The sequence below is a fragment of the Culex quinquefasciatus genome, chromosome 2 (genome assembly GCF_015732765.1).
Source record: "Culex quinquefasciatus strain JHB chromosome 2, VPISU_Cqui_1.0_pri_paternal, whole genome shotgun sequence".
Classification (NCBI taxonomy): domain Eukaryota; kingdom Metazoa; phylum Arthropoda; class Insecta; order Diptera; family Culicidae; genus Culex; species Culex quinquefasciatus.
This window is the reverse complement of record NC_051862.1, coordinates 1,508,799-1,530,268: the sequence shown is the minus strand read 5'-3', so window position 1 is coordinate 1,530,268 and position 21,470 is coordinate 1,508,799. Positions and strand designations below refer to the sequence as shown.

The 21,470-nt window shown below is 34.0% G+C and overlaps 3 protein-coding genes across 3 annotated transcripts in view; 1 reads left to right on the top strand and 2 right to left on the bottom strand.

The window, feature by feature from the left end:
- The window catches only part of LOC6037243 (probable cyclin-dependent serine/threonine-protein kinase DDB_G0292550), a 173,437-nt gene that overhangs the window by 34,441 nt on the left and 117,526 nt on the right, over positions 1–21,470 (bottom strand). The gene's annotated exons all lie outside the window — the stretch shown is intronic.
- The window catches only part of LOC6037241 (neuroglobin), a 128,824-nt gene that overhangs the window by 39,701 nt on the left and 67,653 nt on the right, over positions 1–21,470 (top strand). The window lies entirely within an intron of this gene.
- Positions 4,393–5,808, bottom strand: LOC6037242 (leucine-rich repeat-containing G-protein coupled receptor 4). Its single transcript, XM_038258245.1, has 2 exons — positions 5,732–5,808; positions 4,393–5,673 (listed from the first exon to the last, which is right to left on the bottom strand). The coding sequence occupies exons 1-2, from the start codon at positions 5,746–5,748 to the stop codon at positions 4,464–4,466; spliced, it is 1,227 nt and encodes a 408-aa protein (XP_038114173.1). The 5' UTR covers positions 5,749–5,808; the 3' UTR covers positions 4,393–4,463.

The window sequence follows — 21,470 nt, the reverse complement described above, 5'->3', positions numbered from 1 at the left end:
TCCTTTCAAATGTTCCTTTAGAATTAACCGGAAGCTTTTATCAGTCCTGTTCACTGTTTTCTTTGTGATAAAATGTTGCAAATTCACTCCGTTACCCAAAACAAAAAACATCCATAAATGTGTGTACAAAACAGTTAGTCCACTTCCAACTCTCAGCCGGTGGAGTTCTAGTTTTTGGAAATCTCTTGAAAAGTTTATCGAACATGAAGTGTTTGCTGTAAGAAGAATACTTTTTTTTTACTTCCATTATGTGTTTTACATTATTTTAATTTCTTAGGTTAGTTGTGGTGCTTACTTTGGCTGGCACTTCCAGAGCATACGAGTTTCAAAAAACTCATCTTAGCAATTGCATGAGGATACCCGCAGCAAATTGGACCTGGCCGGATGGTTTGATCAGTAATTGGTTGATATATCCACCTTCAATCAAATCAGTATTCGACGACCCGTGCAGATCATCAACCGTTTTTCAAAATTTGTCTATAGACACTTCTTACACTATCATACAAAGTAAATATCAGTATACGACTCATATTTGGATTGATCGTAGTATTTTACATAAGGCTGATATGAGGTACTTTAACTATGAGACACTAAGAATATCTAACTCAATTTTAGTTGAGTTGAGCCTCCCAAGTTCTTTGAGCGCTGTTTATTTTCAAAATGTTTCTATGAAAGAGTTACCTTCGTATTATTCTGACAATTTGCGCACGTGGTCGGGAAACAATATTTCTATTAAAAGTTTAGATTTGGATAGCTTCAACAAAGAATCCTTAAAATCTCTTGAAATTACCAATGGATGTCTGGCTTGGTTTAGAGTAGGTAGTCCTTTCCACTCTCTTGAAAATTTAGACCTTCACGAAAATAAACTTCAAACGCTTCCAAATGATCTTGATAATCTATTAGCTGTCGAAAAACTAAATTTTTCAAAAAATCGACTTGAGTTTTTAGAAATGAACCTCTTTGATGGACTTGGACGTTTAAAAGTGCTGGATCTTAGCTTCAACCGCCTGACTGTGAGCACTTATTCTCCACTGGAACTGCCAGCTCTTGAACGTCTCTCTCTCAATGATTGTGACTTAAATTCGCTGAATGTATTGTATTGGCAAATGCCAAATCTTGAAGTACTTAACGTGGAAAATAACTACATGCTCAGTAGCCTGTCCCATTTTGAGGTCATGTCGAGGAATTTCAGGTGCTCACTTCTTAAATGATAGATTATGATGTTAGGAACAATGTTTTCTTAGACAAGAAAAAATAATAAAATACTTTCTCGCACCCCTAATCGATTTACTGAAAAAAGTCACTTTTTTGAACAAATTTTCTAAAATCGCTTGGAATCAATACAAAAACTGTTTCGATCAGGTGTGTATTATCTTCAAACGATAGGTTTTTGTCCATAGATTAAGATGCACTATCAATATTGGACCAAAATTTAAGTTTTTGGACTCTCCCAGGCGGATTTGTGTCGAAAAAATCGCATTTTTTCGAAACTTTTTTCAGAAATGTTCATTTAATTTAGGGTAGCCTATTTTTCCCAGTGAAACCAATACATGCTGCTTGTAGGAAATTTCATGGCGAACATTTTCCCTCTGAGAAAATGCGATTTCGACACTCCAGAGCCGAGATATTTGAGTTTTAGTGAGGAAAAAAGTGCCAATTTTCAAAATTTCTCTGAATTCAGAAGCAAGGCCTACTAATTCCACGATGTAGGAAGCATGTGTCTCAAAGGTCAGGGTATGCTTTTTTATAGTAATTTTGGCCGCTGAATCCGAATCTGAAATAAAATTTCGTGTAAACAGTGATGTTTTGGAGCTACACCCTTTTGGAATGTTATTTGCGTGTTTAAGAGGCAGTTTTTTGTAAATATTGCTCGGTTTGTTCTAGAGGTCGTATCGAGGTGCTCCGTTTTGGATGAAACTTTCAGCGTTTGTTTGTCTATACATGAGATGAGCTCATGCCAAATATGAGCCCTCGACGACAAAGGGAAGTGGGGTAAAACGGGCATTGAAGTTTGAATTTTCCAAGGATTTCGAATATGACAAAATTGAGACTAAAAAGTGCCGCTATGGATGCCTACAGGACAATAACTAACGTTGTAAAATGTTTGTTTTAGAAAAATCGAAAAACTATGAGAAAAACTGCGATTGGCCAAAAAGTTATTACCGTAGACTTATAGTCCATGAAATGTCCAAACTTTTGAACTACAAGAGTATGGGTGTCGAAGGCTGTTGCAAAAAGATATTGAGGTTTTAAAAAAATCCATTTTTAACAGTAATTTGCAAAAGCTTTGAGAAAAAGTTGAACCAATCCTGGATGTCTATGGCTCATTTTGAAGTGCTTCAAAAGACCTTTCGAATGCATCTAAGAGAGTTGAAATTGATAAAGTTTTACTAAAATGCGAGCAATTTTAAGATTTTTTAAATGTTTTTTGGACCTCAAACTTTAATGCCCGTTTTACCCCACCTCCCTTTGTCGTCGAGGGCTCATATTTGGCATGAGCTCATCTCATGTATAGACAAACAAACGCTGAAAGTTTCATCCAAATCGGAGCACCTCGAAACGACCTCTAGAACAAACCGAGCAATATTTACAAAAACTGCCTTTTAAACACGCAAATAACATTCCAAAAGGGTGTAGCTCCAAAACATCACTGTTTACACGAAATTTTATTTCAGATTCGGATTCAGCGGCCAAAATTACTATAAAAAAGCATACCCTGACCTTTGAGACACATGCTTCCTACATCGTGGAATTAGTAGGCCTTGCTTCTGAATTCAGAGAAATTTTGAAAATTGGCACTTTTTTCCTCACTAAAACTCAAATATCTCGGCTCTGGAGTGTCGAAATCGCATTTTCTTAGAGGGAAAAATGTTCGCCATGAAATTTCCTACAAGCAGCATGTATTGGTTTCACTGGGAAAAATAGGCTACCCTAAATTAAATGAACATTTCTGAAAAAAGTTTCGAAAAAATGCGATTTTTTCGACACAAATCCGCCTGGGAGAGTCCAAAAACTTAAATTTTGGTCCAATATTGATAGTGCATCTTAATCTATGGACAAAAACCTATCGTTTGAAGATAATACACACCTGATCGAAACAGTTTTTGTATTGATTCCAAGCGATTTTAGAAAATTTGTTCAAAAAGTGACTTTTTCAGTAAATCGATTAGGGGTGCGAGAAAGTATTTTATTATTTTTTCTTGTCTAAGAAAACATTGTTCCTAACATCATAATCTATCATTTAAGAAGTGAGCACCTGAAATTCCTCGACATGACCTCAAAATGGGACAGGCTAATGCTCAGTTATATCAACCATTTGCGAAACCATTTTTCGGAGGACACCATCATCCAGATTTCCAATGTTGAAAATTGGTGTTGCGATTGGTTGACAGACGTGGTGATGCATTTTAAACTTGAACAAAGACCATCTGAAAATGAAAACGGTCGTTGTCGTGCCTGTTTAGTAAATTCATTTAATGATCCAACTCCTTCTCGAAGTGATGGGCAGTTGAGCAGAAGCATTAAGGAGGTCAATAGACGTCTTCAGGCAATTATTGAAAAGTTGCCCTGATAAATAGGTCAACGTATAATGAAACGAACGAAACAACGGTTCTGAAAAAGATTTCGAACATTGTATGAGTAATCAAATCTAGTTTAAGCACCCACTTTCTTTTAATTTAGAAATAAACTATCATATCACTGCGTCCAGAAGTACCAAAGATTTGTTTAATTTTTTATCATGTAAATTCCCACAACTAAGCGAACAATCCTGAAATTATGACTACTTTATTCATCCGACCGATCCAATCAACATAATTTAGTGTCTTCCCCTCCGTCAAAGTAACTTCCCAGACGCACCGCCCTAGTGCGTAAATCGTATTACCTATGCGCATAATAAGAGATCTCTCCCGGACTCGGAAAGAGGCTGGAATGTCCTCCCAAAACTGTCGTTGTCACGCGCATCAATTTATTACCCTCGAGCGAGACGGCGCTCTCGTATCCATCATTTCCTTCCCCGCGTGGCCATCAGAACCACCGGACTGACTGATCGAAGCAGGACGTCGCATGCTTGCGCAACAAAATGGAGCGCACTGTTGACACGTAACTCGAGACAAATTTCAGCCTGCTTTGTTTTATCGTCCTCCCAAGTGGTGTGTCCTGGAGGGTGGGAAAAATAATCAACAAAAGAGAGACAACAACGATAATGATGTGACCGTGGCGGAATGGACGCGTCCTTACAGTGGAAGTTATTTTTTATTTGCGATTGTGGATTTGAGTTGGGGGTGGTCACCGCAGTGCCACCGAATGAATCATGTATCCCCATATCAATTTAGTTAATTGCACAAGTTTGAGGCGGCCCGCAGGGTCGTCGATGAAATCGAGGCGTAACAGTTATCGAAGTTGGCATGCTTTTATTGGGGATTTACATTTGAAATTACAAATTTTCTTTTCGGAAATTGATCCTAATTCTCCACCGCACGAGCAATCCGCTCAAACAGCTTCCCGATTCTGTCCAGCTTGCGATCCATCAAAGTAGCCATCTCGCGCAGCTCACTGTTGAACGGGTCCACGCTGAGTCCGACACCCTTATCGCACCCGACACCGCCTACTTGATCGTTGCGAGCACTGGAAGTTGTGCCCGTCTGCCTGAACGCTACCGTCTTGGTCGCAGCTTTCAACCAGTCACAGCTCCAGATGTTTCCAGCAGAGTACAGCACAGTATCCTCGTTGAAGTGGTTCTCCAGATAAGCCACGTGACTCAGCTCGTTGTGTTCCAGGTTGAGGGAGCGCAACTCGGGCATTCGCCAGAACAGAACGTCCAGATATTTCAAGTTACAATTCTGCAAGGAAAGATCGCGAAGCACAGGAAGCTGCACGACGCCAATGGCTCCTACGATCAGGGGATTGTAGCTGAGATCGAGCTTCTGGAGGTTGTTCAGTCCACTAAAGACACTCATCTGAAGAAAGGTTATTTTGTTCTTTGCTAGATCCAACTCGCCAAGGTTGCTTAGTTGGGCAAGATCTTCCGGAACATCTTGTATGCGATTCCCACTCAAGTTCAAAACGAACAAACTTGGAAGATTAGCTTGGCCTACTGAGAACGAAATCAGCTTACTGTTTGTTATCTGAACCTTCTGCAAATATTTCAAATTGTTCAACTCAAACATATTCAGCACTTTCAACTCAATCTGATCCGCGATCAACGAATCCAACGAGCGCAGCTTCCCAACATTCTGTGGCATCACTTTCAACGAAACATTCTTCAAAAACACCTTCTCCAAACTAAACTCAACCTTCTCCAACGAAACAACAATCAAATTGTTCAACTTAACATTTGACAACCGTAACGCAACCACATTCAGCGGAACCCCAAATCGGTCAATTTCCGCCCCGTCGATCCACAGGTTGTCCACCGTTCGGCGGTCTTCGTCGTCCGGGATCCACGCGGAAAACGAGGAAATGTTTTGCACCAGAACGTTGATCGTTGTGGTGCACTGTTGATCGGCGGAGGTTTGATGATCGGTGGTTATTTGATCGATGGCGTTGATGTCCGTGATGACGGTCCAGGTTTCCACCGGGAAATCGGGCCAGTACCAGGTGGTGAAGTCTTCAAAAGGATGGCAGTAGGGTGGCTCATTGGCATTGGTTAGTGCCAATAATGTGGTGAAAATCCTGATTTTTTTTTTTAAACATATTTAGTATGTCCTCAAAAAATTAATTGATAACTTACAAAACAAATCTATTCATTTTTGCAAATAATATTTGAAAGTGTGTTGGTTCAACAGTTGAAAGATACTAAATAGGTCAGCTCGGGGTAGATGCTTTAAATATCTGCAGAAACATAATAGAAAAGTGCGTTCTGAGTCACTATTCTAAGCTAGTTATCACTTCCTTGCAGCTGTGAATGCGAAATAGAATGATCTTAACCTAGGGGAAAGTCATCTGCAAATGACTGCGTGTCTCGGTTTATTTCTTTCCCCTTCTTTACATGTCGTAGTTGTTTATTGAATTTTGGTGACTTTAACCGAAATATGGTCATTCCTCACCATTTCATTCTTGAATTCAGAGATTCTCAGGAAAGGCCACACTAACTTTAAAAAAAATATTGTCTAGTTCTTGAAGAATTTTTCAATATTGTCTATAGATTTTAAAATCAATTGCACTCAATTCGTCATGAACGCTGGCTTTTGACTTTATGTTCCTTTCATTTTTTTAAACTAGTGGTGACTGGAAAGGTTTATTAAAATCGTAATAAATAAATTGATTAATTGTCACACATTTTCATAATTTTTAAGTTTGCCCCTTTTTTTGTAATTTATTAGAACCCGAACTCTTATTCAACAGATATGCATAGAAAAAAATAACATATAAAAAATTAAGATGCTCTAAAAATGCATGAAAATCTAGAACTAAATGATTTTTGTTAACTTAACGCTCTAACGCCGATGGCTACTTCAGAATACAGCACAGGCTCGATTATCCGAAATTCGGATAACTAAATCTTGAAAAAAGAAAATATTTTCGTTTTTTTTTTTATTTTCTATTAAGAGGTCATACTCAAACCCGACAATGAAAAATAAGAAAAAAAATAGTCGGGATTCGACTTTCGGTAGATTCTATTATCCGAAAGTTTTCCATGGCCTTCGAATAATCGAGTCTGGACTGTACCACTTATTATTAAGTTCCTTATGAATCCAGTATGTCATCAAATATGATATGGCATTTTTTTTCACCTGATTCAACATGCACTATTAGGGTGGAATCGAAAATTGTTTTTTTCAGCAACACATTTTTTGAGTCTCTTTTAGGGTCGCAAACAACCTCCCAAAATTTGGGAGCGATTGGTTAAGCCCACGATTGGCGCAAAGCTAATGAAATTTGTATGGAAATTACTATGGGGAAACTTGCATTTTCACATTTTTAATTTACAAAACTCATGATTTATTATTTCATGAAACTAATACCGTAAAAGTATAGCCCTGAATGTCCTGAACAACTCTCCCGAAGACAGTATGGTGCTAAATTGCTTCTAACAAAAGTTACAGAGCGTTCAAGATAGACATTTCGAAATACTCGGTAAAAATCATACTTTTTGCCGACACTGCCAAATCAAGCGGAATCTTTCGAAAATTACTATATATTTGATGATTTGGGGTGCAATTTAACTTAATAATGTCTCTGAACACTTCTTCACGTCGATTTTAGATAAGGTTCATCAAAATATAAAAACAGTCATGTCTATTTTATATTTCATGGTTCCTTTGGCAATGTTGGCAGAATATTTGAGTTTCATTGATTATTTCAATACACTACTTTTGAAAACTCTATATTTTTTTTATGACGCTGAATAATCAAAAGCTATTTTTTTCTAACTTTGCAATCTTATTTTGCCGGCTGTAATTGAGGCACAAAAAAAATGTATTATAAATCAAAATTTGCTTGAAAATTAATATTTTGTGGAGATTTCGATCATTTTTTTGTTACAGGTTGTTTAAGATCTTTTTTCTGTTCAATATTATGAGGGTTTTCATTTTTGTCAAGATTTAGACGAAACATTCCGGCGTACAATATCACAAAATCTTCCGTTTTTTTCGAAATATGTCTCGTAGATATCAAAACCATTCTAAATCTTAAATATTATTACAGATTCGGATTGGAAATTGAATTTAGTACAAGAAGTAACTACGGAAAACCAAGTTTAGGTCTAACTTTTCATTTGCCATAACGATTTCTCCGTGACGTTGCAACGGGGTGAGAAATATCGGATTATCGATTCTTTTTGGTTTCATACAAATTATAATTCATGTTTTATAGTTATGGTAAAAATTGTCATTGTTACGAGCAATGATTGGGGCAATAAAAAAATAAAAAGGTTCGACCTATCAGTCAAAATCAGTCTATTGTTTGTGAGAAATTTGATTTAGATGAGAATAAAATATAATACAAAAAGTGATACTTTTACTTTCATACGGGTGAAAAAACAGATATAAAAATCATATAAAACCTTTTTTATGAAAATGATATGCCGTGATAATTGCAACATTTCCAAATTCAAATTAATAAACGCTTATTTTAACGTGTGGATATGTCCATCATGACCATTCAATCAAATGGATAGCCCATTTTCTGTCTATAGCCACGTGCTTATGATGATTTATCTCAACGCCTACTACCATCTCCATGCGTAATGTGTCCCATTATGAGTCGCCAGTTATCTTTGATGAGCAATACTTTCGCTCAAACATTTCCAGTATTGTGCTCGAAAAGTTGAACTTATTTTTTCTCAGCACCAACCATTCAAAGAATTCCAACCATCAGCAAAAGAAAAACATTTCAATCTCCCCGAAGAAAACCCCTTCTTTCCGGCAAAGTTCCGCTCGACGCAACTTTCCGGCATTATTCGACGCTCGTTGCGGAAATGTTTTTCAACCCCTCAATCTCAGCAGCAGAAAATATTGACTCTTTTGCTGAGCCACTGAGCAACAATCACCAAACATGATTAAACACGGGGGAATTTCCGGTTGGGAAGAAGAAAGAAATCGAAACACATTCGAGGAGGAGACCCTTGCAATTAGTTTGACCACCAGCGGGAATCGATTTCGACTTTTTGGGACCAAAAGTCCACAAACAGCAGTGTATTGATTTTCTACCCGCTGCTTTCTGATTAAACTTTGCGCTGCAAGAATTCTTAATCAGGTCAGGATTTGCTTCTTCTTTTTTCTGCGCTGCGCCTACTTTGATTTCCCACCAACTGTTTTCCTTTCTAATGCGAATTTTTTCCAGTTCATTCACCGGAAAATCCGTTTGCTTTTACTGTTTTTATGCTCTGATCCGTGTCGTTGTAGTCTCTTTAGCACTTTGTGAAGGCCTGATGATGTCCTTGTGCACGGAACTCTCTTTAATGTCGAAACAAAAACGATTCCCAGCGGGGGGTTTCGACTTCGACACAACCACTGGAAAGTGACAAAAATTGATCCAGATTTTCGCTTTCATCCTGACGATGCTGATGATGGTGGCAACAAAACACAAAACCCTTCTGGAAGCCCTCTGGACCTGCGGTGGCCTCATTTCCGTGGCCTAGCTTCCAGCTTGTACTGTGCTGTGGATGCTGGAATCGGCCCAAGTGCCCCGAAGCGGATGAATCTCATCATCATCACCGCCCAGTAAAACAGCCAAAATCCAAGTCGAGCCAAATTAGTTCGCGTTTCCAAAAAAAGGTGTCGCATGGCTCAAATTATGGCGCCGCCTAGCGGTGAGACACACCAACTGCTGTGAACAGGCTGAAATATTGCTTGAGTGACGTAAACCCGAGCTGTCAGAACCGGACTTAGCCATTTTTGTGTTTGTTTACGTCCCTGCCACGTTTACAATTTCTCTTGCATAACAAAAAAAAAAACATTTTATTTCGGTTTTCGCGGATTTCTTGGGCGTAACGCGGTTCTTTGGTGCCGAGAAAAACTGCCGTTGATTAATGTTGCCAACGGTCCGTAATTTTTGCGCAGAATTTCGGTTTCGCGAAAGTTGTTCCCAAGGAATTCGGCAGCTGGAGAATCCGGACGTTGCCGAACCTGTCGACAACGGGTGTAGCCGTGTCCGGATTTCCATCACCGGAAACATATTTGGTGCAAAGTCTAGCTGGGAGAGCTGAGAAGAAGATAGATGACGAGAAGAATACGTGAACCAAAAAGTAGTTGCCGGAAGAGTGTCGTGTGCGGTAGTGCAGTGTTTCTTTTTTGCCGCACCGGAAAAAGGACTCTGGACTCACGAAAGGAACTGCTTAATCTCCCTCGAGCAAGGCCCGCCGGTGTTCGCTTCCGGAGCTGCAGCGTACTGCGGGACTGGAGCCGCTGCTTGCTGGGGAATTGGTACCGATTCCGTCGAATCCGAACCGGGGAACATACCGGTCATGGTGTGACCGCAGCAGAACCGATCGCAACAACTCCCGCTGTATCGGCAATCTGGGCCATCAGACCGGGTCCGATTCCGCGTGACACAGCAGGTATAGAAGATTCAAACATTGCCCAGTTCCGTTCCGCGCGTAATATTTTGAAAATATTTGCTCAAAATCTTCCGTGAGGGCGAATTCCAAGTCTTCTGCACTCCTGTTGTGCCGCACGGAACCGTAAACGGTTATCCGGTCACAAAATTGTACTGTTTTGGTGGGGTGAATATCAGGGCTAAGAACCTTTTTCTGAGGAAAACAAGAAATTGGGATTTACACTTCGGACAGTAAAAAGTGATGAAGAAAAAAAACAACAAAAGCAAAGAAGAAGTTTATTGGGCGGATTTGGGAAAAGAGAAAAGGAAAGCCGGAAGTGCCAATTTGGTGTGTTTACTGTTGAAAATCAACGTGAAAATAATGAATATGAGTTAACAAAACGAAAACCCAGTTCGACTTAGCATTGAGCTGTAATTCTTGTTGTGATTTGATCACCATCAGCCTTCCTGCGGGTGATTTGGAGTCTGCCTCCCGGAGTGTCAAGGCAGCTCGGGTAAGTTCCATGATCATTTTTCAACAATGCGTAAGGCTGATACAACTATGTTTCAAAGTGTATGACGCTCCCCCCCTTCCTCCTCCTCCTCCTCCTCCTCCTCCTCCTCCTCCTCCTCCTCCTCCTCCTCCTCCTCCTCCTCCTCCTCCTCCTCCTCCTCCTCCTCCTCCTCCTCCTCCTCCTCCTCCTCCTCCTCCTCCTCCTCCTCCTCCTCCTCCTCCTCCTCCTCCTCCTCCTCCTCCTCCTCCTCCTCCTTGTTTTCAAAAAACTTAAAATTTCATTGTAAATTTAAATGCAATCAGCTGAAATCAATTTAAAACTAATTCGCCTGCGTTTAGAATAATTTTCAGCATGTTTGATTTGTTCGAAAATCTTTAGAATTTAGAAAAAAAAATTCGATGTACAAAACCACAAAAAGTTTTTTTTTGCTTACATTTTTTTGTAAATTCTTACATTTTTGAAATCTAATGAATTTAAAACAAGCGAACTTGTGTAAAATACATTTTCAAAAACTATGGCATATTACTTCAAAAAATTTCAAAATAAGGTAAGGCCGTTGCAAATATTTTTTAAAGTTTATTTTTTTTTATTTTTCCCTTGTTTAGGAGGTCATTTTGAGCTACTTTCGTTCTATGAAAAATTCTACATCTCTTGTTTTATTTTTTTATTTTTCTTGTTTCATTTTTAGTATTTTAATTTGCATTTATCATGTTAAGTGTATGTTTGTTTTTGGTAGTATTTGGTTTATTCTATCACTTCCTATCATTATCTTTTGCCTATCTAGTTTTTTCATGTTTTTACCGTCATTTTTTAAATTTTTTACTTGTTTTTCACATTTTCTGCTATTGAAATTGTAAAAAATGCTCTTAGGCATAGTCTGGTTCACTACTAAAATTACTACAAACTTATTTTCACATAATATAGGAGAAATGTTGGTAAGAAACATAGCCAAAGTTGACCCCAGAAAAAATGACATTTTTAAAACATTAGCAAAGTCACATGAATCAAGTCACATTTTCAATCTTATAATTTTCTTAAATTTTAAGAGTTCTTCTTTCAATGCTTTTTAAAATCAAACATTGGTTGTACAAGGTTAAAACAGGTACTTGAATTACTTTAAACACAAGAATTACTTAAAATGTTTTCGATATTTTCAATACTTTATATAATAGAAATATTTGAAATACTAGGTTTTTTAATAAAATACTTTAAATATTTAGAATACTTTGAATACTTTAATATTTTGAATATTTTAAATATTTGAAATACTTGAATTGCTTTCAATACGTACAAAAATTTAAATACTTGAAGAACTTTGAACTTTTAAATAAAACTTTTTAATATTTGAATACATCAATTATTTTGAGCTCTTTGATACTTGAATAATTTAAATACTTGATATGCCTGAAAAACTTCAAGTAATTGAAATACTAGAAATACTTTTTTTAAATACCTTGAATATTTTGAATATTAGAAATACTTGAAATACTTGAAATAATTTAAATACCTAAAATATAAATCCTTTCATATTTTTAATTCTTAACATACTCAAAACAATTGAACTAGTTCCAATACTTAAAACACTTGAAATACTTTAAAATATTTGACACACTTAAAAAAAGTTCAATAACATGATTAACAGTTTTGATGTAGTACTTTAAAACCGTAAAATTTTAAAATATATTTTTGACTGAAATATTCGAAATACCACAAAATCTTTTAAACTTTTTATTAATTTTATTTCAAAAATTCTTGAAGTGCCTGAAATACTTTATATGTTTGACAATCATGAAAAACATGAAGTAATTCAAAACTTTTAATTCCTTTTTTTTTATTAAATACTGTAGATATCAGAAATATCCATGAAACTAGAAATTCATTAAATATTTTGAGTCCTTGGACCACTTTGAATACCTTGATTTTTTTTTAAGTTTTCAATATTTCAAATACTTTGTATACTTTGAGTCCTTTGAATGCTTTAATACTTTGAATTCTTAAATTAGCTTCATTTGAAATCACTTGAAATGTTTGGATAATTAAAATTCTTTAAATATTTTGAATGCTTTAAACCTTTTGAGTATCTACTTTGAATACATGAATACTTAAACATTTTAAATACATTGAATACTTTAAATTCTTTAAAAACTTTGAATATGTTAAATACTTGAAATTCTAGACAAACTTAAAATTTTGCAATATTTGAAATATTTATTTTTATGTTTATTTCTTTGAATTCGTTTTTAAGTTTCTTTTAATAATTGTTATACTTTTATTACTTTTGTTTTTAAAAGCAGAGCCTTGTTGGATAAGTGAACTTTTAATACTTTAATTACTCTTAATACTGTAAATACTTTAAATACTTTAAATACTTTAAATACTTTCAATATTTTAAATACTTTAAATACTTTAAACACATTAAATACTTTAGATACTTTAAATACTTTAAATACATTAAATACTTTAAATACTTTAAACACATTAAATACATTAAATACTTTAAATACTTTAAATACTTTAAATACTTTAAATACTGTAAATACTTTCAATATTTTTAATACTTTAAATACTTTAAATACTTTAAATACTTTAAATACATTAAATACTTTAAATACTTCAAATACTTTAAATACTTTAAATACTTTAAATACTTTAAATACTTTAAATACTTTAAATACCTAAAATACTTTACATGCTTTAAATACTTTAAATACTTTAAATACCTAAAATACTTTACATGCTTTAAATACTTTAAATACTTTAAATACTTTGAATTCTTTAAACATAGAAAATATTTTAAATACTTTAAATACTTTAAATACTTTAAATACTTTAGATACTTGAAATACTTTAAATACTTTGAAAACTTTAAATACTTTAAATACTTTAAATACTTTAAATATTTTAAATATTTTAAATACTTTAAATACTTTAAATACTTTACATACTTAACATACTTGAAATACTTTAAATACTTTACATACTTTACATACTTTAAATACGTTAAATTCTTTAAACATAGCAAATATTTTAAATACTTTAAATACAGTTAATACTTTAAAAACTTTTAACACTTTACCAAATTTGAATACTTTAAATATTTTAAAACTTTAAATACTTAATAACATTGAATACTTTAAATACTTTGAATGTGTGTGTGTGCTACCAATCAAACGGGGCCACGCGGCCGCTTCTTAGAAATTGAGTTGTTTTCATGTATTTTAGATTTATATTCTATACATGCAAATAACTCGCATAATACTTTAAATACTTTGAATACTTTAAAAACATGAAAATCTTTAAATACTTGAAATATTCTCAATACGTTAAATTATTGAAATACTTGCAATACTTTAAATATTCTAAATTTATTTAATAATATGAATACATCGAATGCTTTGATTTTTTTAAGTTCAAATATTTCGACTACTTTGTTCACTGTGAATAAATAATACAATAATAAATACTTTTAATATTTTGAAAAGCCATTGTACTTTGAATACTTGAATATTTTAAATACATTGAATACTGCGATTTTTTAAAACCTTCAAATACTTTGAACAATTTGAATACATTACATACTTGATGGTCAAAATACTTTCAATACTTCAAATGATTGAAATATGTGCAGATCTAGAATTTTCAAAATTCTTATAAATTTAAGTATTCAATAATTTGAAAACTTTGATTTTTTTAAACATTAAACATTTTTACTACTTTGTATAGAATGATTAATTTGAGTTCTTCGAATGCTCGAATATTTTGATTACTTGAACTGCCTTGATTTTTTAAAATAAATAAATCACTTGAAATATTTTAATATTTTGAATGCTTTGAGCCCTTTCATTACCTTGAATACTTGAATATTTTAAATGCATTGAATACTTTGAAATCTTTTGAAATTTTAAAAACTTTAAACACTTCTTGAAAATCTTGAAGTACATAACAAATATTTAAAATACTTGAAATACCTTGATTTTAGGAAAAATTTAAATATTTTAAACACTTTAAATACATTGATTCCTTTGAATAGTTTCTTTAAATACTTTGTATACTTTATAAACTTAAATTCATCTAATTTATTCAATGTTTTGGCTGCTACTTTGATTTTTTAACTTTCTTTATTTCGAATACTTAGTAAACTTTAAATACTTGAGTCCTTGAATGCTTGAATACTTTTTATTCTTAAATTAAATGAAGCACTTGCATTTTTTGGATTTTTTAAATGCTTTAGATATTTTTAATACTTTTAGCCTTTAGAACTTTGAAAACTAAAATACTTGAATATTTGAAATACTTTGAATTATTGAAATATCTGAAATTATTGAAATATTCTAAATACTTAAAGTACTTTGAATACTTCGAATGCTAAAAAAAGCTATAAATTATATAAGACTTAAAATACTTGAAATATTTTTATTTTTATCTACTTTACATATTTTGAATACTTTTGATACTTTGAGTCTTTTGAAAATTTGAATACTTGAATAAATTGAATACTTTAAATACTTTGAATACTTTTAAAACATAAAAATGTTGAATGACTAGAAATACTTTCAATACTTTCAATTATAAAAGTTCTTGCAATACATTGAATTTCCATAACAAATTAAAAATAATAAATACATTGAAAACATTGAAAACTTTGTTTTTTTTTATGTTTCAATGTTTGGACAACTTGGATTTTTTTTTATTTTTAAAATAAATGAGATACTTTAAATATTTCCATATTTTGAATACTTAGAGCCGTTTGAGTACTTTGAACACTTGAATATTTTAAATGCGTCGAATACTTTGAATTCTTTTAGAACTTTGAGTATTTTGTACACTCTGAAAACATTAATTACTTGAAAATTTTGAAGTACTTAAAAAATATTTGAAATACTTGAAATTCCTTGATTTTGAAATACTTTAAATATTTGGAACACTTTGATACTTTGATTTCTTTGGATACTTTATATAAATACTTTGAATACTTTAAAACTTGAAATTTTGAAATAATTTAAATACTTGAATTTCTTCAAATATGTTAAACACTTGAAGTACTTGAAAATCTTTCAAAACTTTAAAAATAAATTTAAATACTTTTAATAATTAGATTTTTTAATTTCATTAAATATTTTGAATACTTTGAGTCCTTGGAATACTTTGAACACTTTGATTTTTTAACTTTCAATATTATAAAAAACTTTGTATACTTTGAGTCCTTTAGTTGCTTGAATGCTTTGAATTCTTAAATTAAATAAAGCACTTGATTTTGTTTTGGACTTTGAATACATGAGTACTTAAAATTTTTAAATACAGAGCAATTCCCTACGAAATCGGTCTATTTTCTTCAATTTTAATTTTTGTATTTTTAAATCCGGCTGAAACTTTTTTGGTGCCTTCGGTATGCCCAAAGAAGCCATTTTGCATCATTAGTTTGTCCATATAATTTTCCATACAAATTTGGCAGCTGTCCATACAAAAATGATGTACGAAAATTCAAAAATCTGTATCTTTTGAAGGAATTTTTTGATCGATTTGGTGTCTTCGGCAAAGTTGTAGGTATGGATACGGACTACACTGGAAAAAAATGGTACACGGTAAAAAAAATTGGTGATTTTTTTATTTAACTTTTTATCACTAAAACTTGATTTGCAAAAAAACACTATTTTTAATTTTTTTTATTTTTTGATATGTTTTAGAGGACATAAAATGGCAACTTTTCAGAAATTTCCAGGTTGTGCAAAAAATCATTGACCGAGTTATGATTTTTTTATTCAATACTAATTTAAAAAAAAATCGAAATTTAGGTCGCAAAAATTTTTCAACTTCATTTTTCGATGTAAAATTGAATTTGCAATCAAAAAGTACTTTAGTGAAATTTTGATAAAGTGCATCGTTGTCAAGTTATAGCCATTTTTATGTAACTTTTTTCAAAATAGTCGCAGTTTTGAATTTTTTTAAATTAGTGCACATGTTTGCCCACTTTTGAAAAAAAATATTTTTGAAAAGCTGAGAAAATTCTCTATATTTTGCTTCATCGGACTTTGTTGATACGACCCTTAGTTGCTGAGATATTGCAATGCAAAGGTTTAAAAACAGGAAAATTGATGTTTTCTAAGTCTCACACAAACAGCCCACCATTTTTCAATGTCGATATCTCAGCAACTAATGGTCCGATTTTCAATGATTTTTGAATTTTCATACATCATTTTTGTATGGACAGCTGCCAAATTTGTATGGAAAATTATATGGACAAACTAATGATGCAAAATGGCTTCTTTGGGCATACCGAAGGCACCAAAAAAGTTTCAGTCGGATTAAAAAATACAAAAAAAAATCGAATGACCGAAATCCTAGAGAACTACTCTACATTGAATACTTTGAATTCTTTAAACACCCTGACATTTTTAAAATACCTGAAATATTTGAAATACTTGAAATACTTGATATGCTCAAAATACTTGACACTTTTGAAATACCAAAAATACTTTTAGTTTTTTAACTACTTTAAATATTTTTGATACTTTTGATACTTTGAGTCCTTTGAATATTTGAATACATTGAATTAAATACTCTGACTCATTTAAAAACATGAACATGTTGAAATACTCATAATGTTTACCATATTTTTAGTAATAACCATATATTATATTTATTATTAAAATACTAAATATTAACTTTCATTTAAAATATAAAGTATTAACTTTCAACATTTATAAATTTTTATGAATAATTGAATTCATAGATAACTTTTATTTTTTAAACATTAAACATTTTTACTACTTTGAATAGAATGAATAATTTGAGTTCATTGAACGCTCGAATATTTTTAATACTTTGATTGATTTGATTTTTTAAATAAATGAATCACTTGATACATATTAATATTTTGAATGCTTTGAGCCCTTTCATCATATTGAATATTTTAAATGCATTGCATACTTTGAATTCTTTTTAAACTTTGAAGACCATGAACACTTTAAAAACTTTTAATATTTCTTGAAAATCTCGCAGTACTTTTAAAATATTTGAAATGCTTGAAATACTTTGATATTTTAACACTTTCAATACTTTGATTCCTTTGAATATTTTGAAAACTTTCTATGAATACTTGAATTTCTTTAAAGACTTGAAATACTTCAAATTTGGCAAGTATTAATATCAGAATTTTTAAATTCATATAATATGTTGAATATTTTGAGTCCTTGGAATACTTTGAATATTTTTATTTTGTTTTTCAATATATCACATATTTTGTATACTTTGAGTCCTTTGAATTACTTTGAACTTTTTTAAATGAAGCACCTGAATTTTTTTTTCAAATAATTTTAAATAAAACTTTGAATACTTTTTGAATACTTGAATATTTAAATACATTTACTTTGAATTTTTGAAAACTTTGAATATTTGAAATATTTGAAATTGATTTTTGTGGGTTGGCGATTGTCCACTTACAAAAAGATTTTATTTGTATATACTAGGTTTGAATTCGTGGTTTTGATGTCCCTCGAAATTCTTTGAATGAAATACTTTAAATACTTACACTACTTTCTATACTTTAAATTTGACTCGCAATTTTTGAATACTTGATTATTTTGAAAACTTTGATTTTTTTAATAAACGAATTAAAAAGAAACTTTGAATTCTAGAAAAACCACTTATAATAATTGAAAACTTTCAACACCCTAAAATAATTGAAGTAGCTACTTCAAATACCTAATATGCATTTAAAAAAAAATTGATGAATTTAATATTTTGAAATTTTGAGTCCTTGAATACTTTGATTTTTAACAAACTTTCAATACTTTGAATACTTTGAATATTTTGAATTCCCTTGAATGCCTTTAAATTCCTAATATAAATGAAACGCTGGATTATTTTTTAAAATTTTTAAATGCTTTTAATTTTTTTATTCTGGGCATACTCAAAATACGTTAAATAGTTTGATTATTTAAAATGCTTTAATTATTTTTAACACCTGAAATATTTTGAGTTTCTTGAATTCTTAGTGTAATAACATTTAATTTAAATAGTTTTACTTATTTCTTTGTTCTTGTGATTGCCGTTGTAAAAATATAGAACGCTATTTTTGTTATAATTGTTTAATTTGGTACTAATTTTTCTTTCTTTTTTTATTCTTTTCTCTTCCATCGAGCTTTAAAAAATGGTAATTTCGGTCAGCATATCCCAACCAGCCCACGTGTTCCGAGTCCACCAGAGTCCAGTTCCAGATTGATTCCGCGGAGAAAGCTTCAGAGTAACCGCTCAGAAACACATGTTGGTCATCTCACCATCTATCACTACAGCGAGATCCAAACGTAAGTTATTTAAAAACATAAAAAGAAATAAAACATATTAAAACCTTGATTTTTTTTTTTTCAGCGGCTTGGATCTCCCCGAATAAACCACACTACCATGATCATCGTCCGTCATCGCGCACTTCCACCACGACCACGGCGAAGCTTACCGACTGGTATCCAAGATCGGTGGCACCGACAAGGTCGACCAGCGCTGCATCTACATCAAGTCGACTGCCATGTCGATGCTCTTCGAGCCACGAAGCGGTGTTCATCATCAAACAGCGCTATAAAGACTGTTCCGAATTAATCTAATCGACCGGACACGTGGACTTTTCGTCTGAGGCCTATATGCCCGGGGTATGCTTACAGACCGTGACCTTGCTCTGCTGGACCATCGCAGAGCGGATCAAGCCTACGCTTCTCATCAAGCAAATGGACCACGCGATGCTGAAACTGCAGCTGGACGCTGAAGATCTGTACGAGGCCTTATATCATATCGTGAACGTCATCACCACCACGGACAAAATCAACGGTGGCCCGATGCGGGATGTGCGTGTCCACCCGAGCAAACTTTCGAAAATAAGCCGACGGATCACGAAACTGATGGTCACGTGGAAGCTGCCGACTGAAAAGCACTGCTTCAGATAATAGACATCTGCCGACGCCCGTGTTCCTCCTTAAGCACCGTGCGAAGGCCATCATGCCGATGAAGCCACCGCTGCCGTCGCCGTCGAGTTCCGCGCTTCTGATGTCCATGTCCAAAATGGTACCGACCTACAACATGACGTATTACGGAATGGTCCGACTGCACCCCGGAAAGCGCGATTACTTGTCTGGACAGTGTCGATTCTGGTCAAGACCATCACGACTTTTAAGGCTGCCCACAATACGAAGGTGTGGGATTTCTCCATGTCGCCCGCCGCCCTGGTTGACATGGACAATGTGGTCCGACATGGTCCGCTCGTGGGGCCAAACACCGGCGACCAGACGGTGCTTTCTGCTTGTCGCGGTCAGCAGTACGGCAAGAATCGAACTGCCAAGGATTTCTCACTGTCGGAGAAACTAAATAACCATTACGGATCACGGATTCTTCAAAAGTTAGTGATTGTATGTCTGAATAGAAAATATAACAGAAAGCTATAGTTTAATTTTTCTTTCAGCTTCCCGAAACAGCCAGAATGTTGTAGGAAAGTTGCCGGAACCGGTTTCGGTAGCAAGGAAATGTCCTACCGACAAGACCGATGGAGTGGAACTCGTCAACATGCACGTCCGCTGTGGATCGCCATGCGAAGCGAGCACGTCAAGCCGCCCGCTGCCTGCCCCGTGACGAGAAGTTAAACTGAACCGTCTACGTCCTCCTTCCTTCCGGTTCCCGTCGAGATTCCAAGAAATCGTCCAAAAAGCCCGTAGAAAACAAAACATTGAATACCAAATCAATATGCCTTATAAATTTACTTTTTAATAAAACTCACCGTGTTTGGTAATTTTCTTTCCATTTATTTTAATAGCCTGATTTATTAAAAGGGCGTATTGGCTTTCAAAAGTCAATTCGCCCTTTTAATAAATCAGCCTATTTTTCTTGAGAAACCAAAACAAAAACAAACCCATAATTCTATAACCGACCACCAGGGGTCGCATCGGTCGGCTTATCTGAGAGCGACATCTATGTGTGAACTCTGAACTACTTGAAATAATTCCTGAGATGCGAGTGAAATATTTCTTAGCTTGAGTAGCGCGAATTTTTTGTGTCAAAAGAGCTCGAATTCGAGGCAAATACACGCCAAATTCGAGGCGAATTTGCCTCGATTCGAGCGAGATTCGGCTCGAGTTTGGCGAGCGGTTCGAGCCATTTCGGCTCGAGTCTTTCTTACTGGGCGTCGTCATCGTCAGTGGTTGCACTTCCTGTGTTTCATGAGCTCAGCTGGTACACACTGTTCTCTCAAGAGCCTGGCACTCATCATCAACACTCACTGGAGGGGCCACTCTTCAACCTTTTTGTGGGTGGTGGTGGCAGGGTCGTCTTGAAAATCAATACATACGAGAGCACTCGTTGCCGCCCACACAACAACCAACAGCCTCTAGCCAGGAGCAGGAGCAGAAACAGCCAGTCAGTGGCTCTTCTGTATACACAAAGCTGCTGCTGCTCGCGATCAAGTAGGCTACTGGTTTTTGGGTGAGGAAAGAAGCGGAGACTGATGGGAAAGGAAAGTGGTTTTCTTTGGTTATGCTGAATGCCATCGAGGATGCAAATGTGGTCACAGTCGTCCTCGCACAGTAGGCTGTGGGAAATTTTGGGATGGAATGTGGTTAAATTATTGTCCTTTTTTCATTTTCAATTGAATTATAACTAGCAAAGTAAAATATTGTGTCTATTTGGAAGGTGTAAAACCTCAATTAAGACTGAAACAGAATATTGGCTAGTTTACATACTTTCAGAGGGAAAATTACATTTTTTCTTACATAAAAGATGTACTCATACCCAGATGTTATGTAACCATGATTTTTTTACTGTGTGTAACAAAAAAGGTATTTATTGCTAATTATGTAAAAAGGGATTTGTAAATTTATTAATAAATAATGCAACTCAACATGTTGAATTTTTTTGTCTCGTTATAATCTGACTCCCTGAACACGCTGCAAAAAAAATTACATGTTTTGTTTTTGAAGCGCCAAAATGTTTATTTTTTTCAAT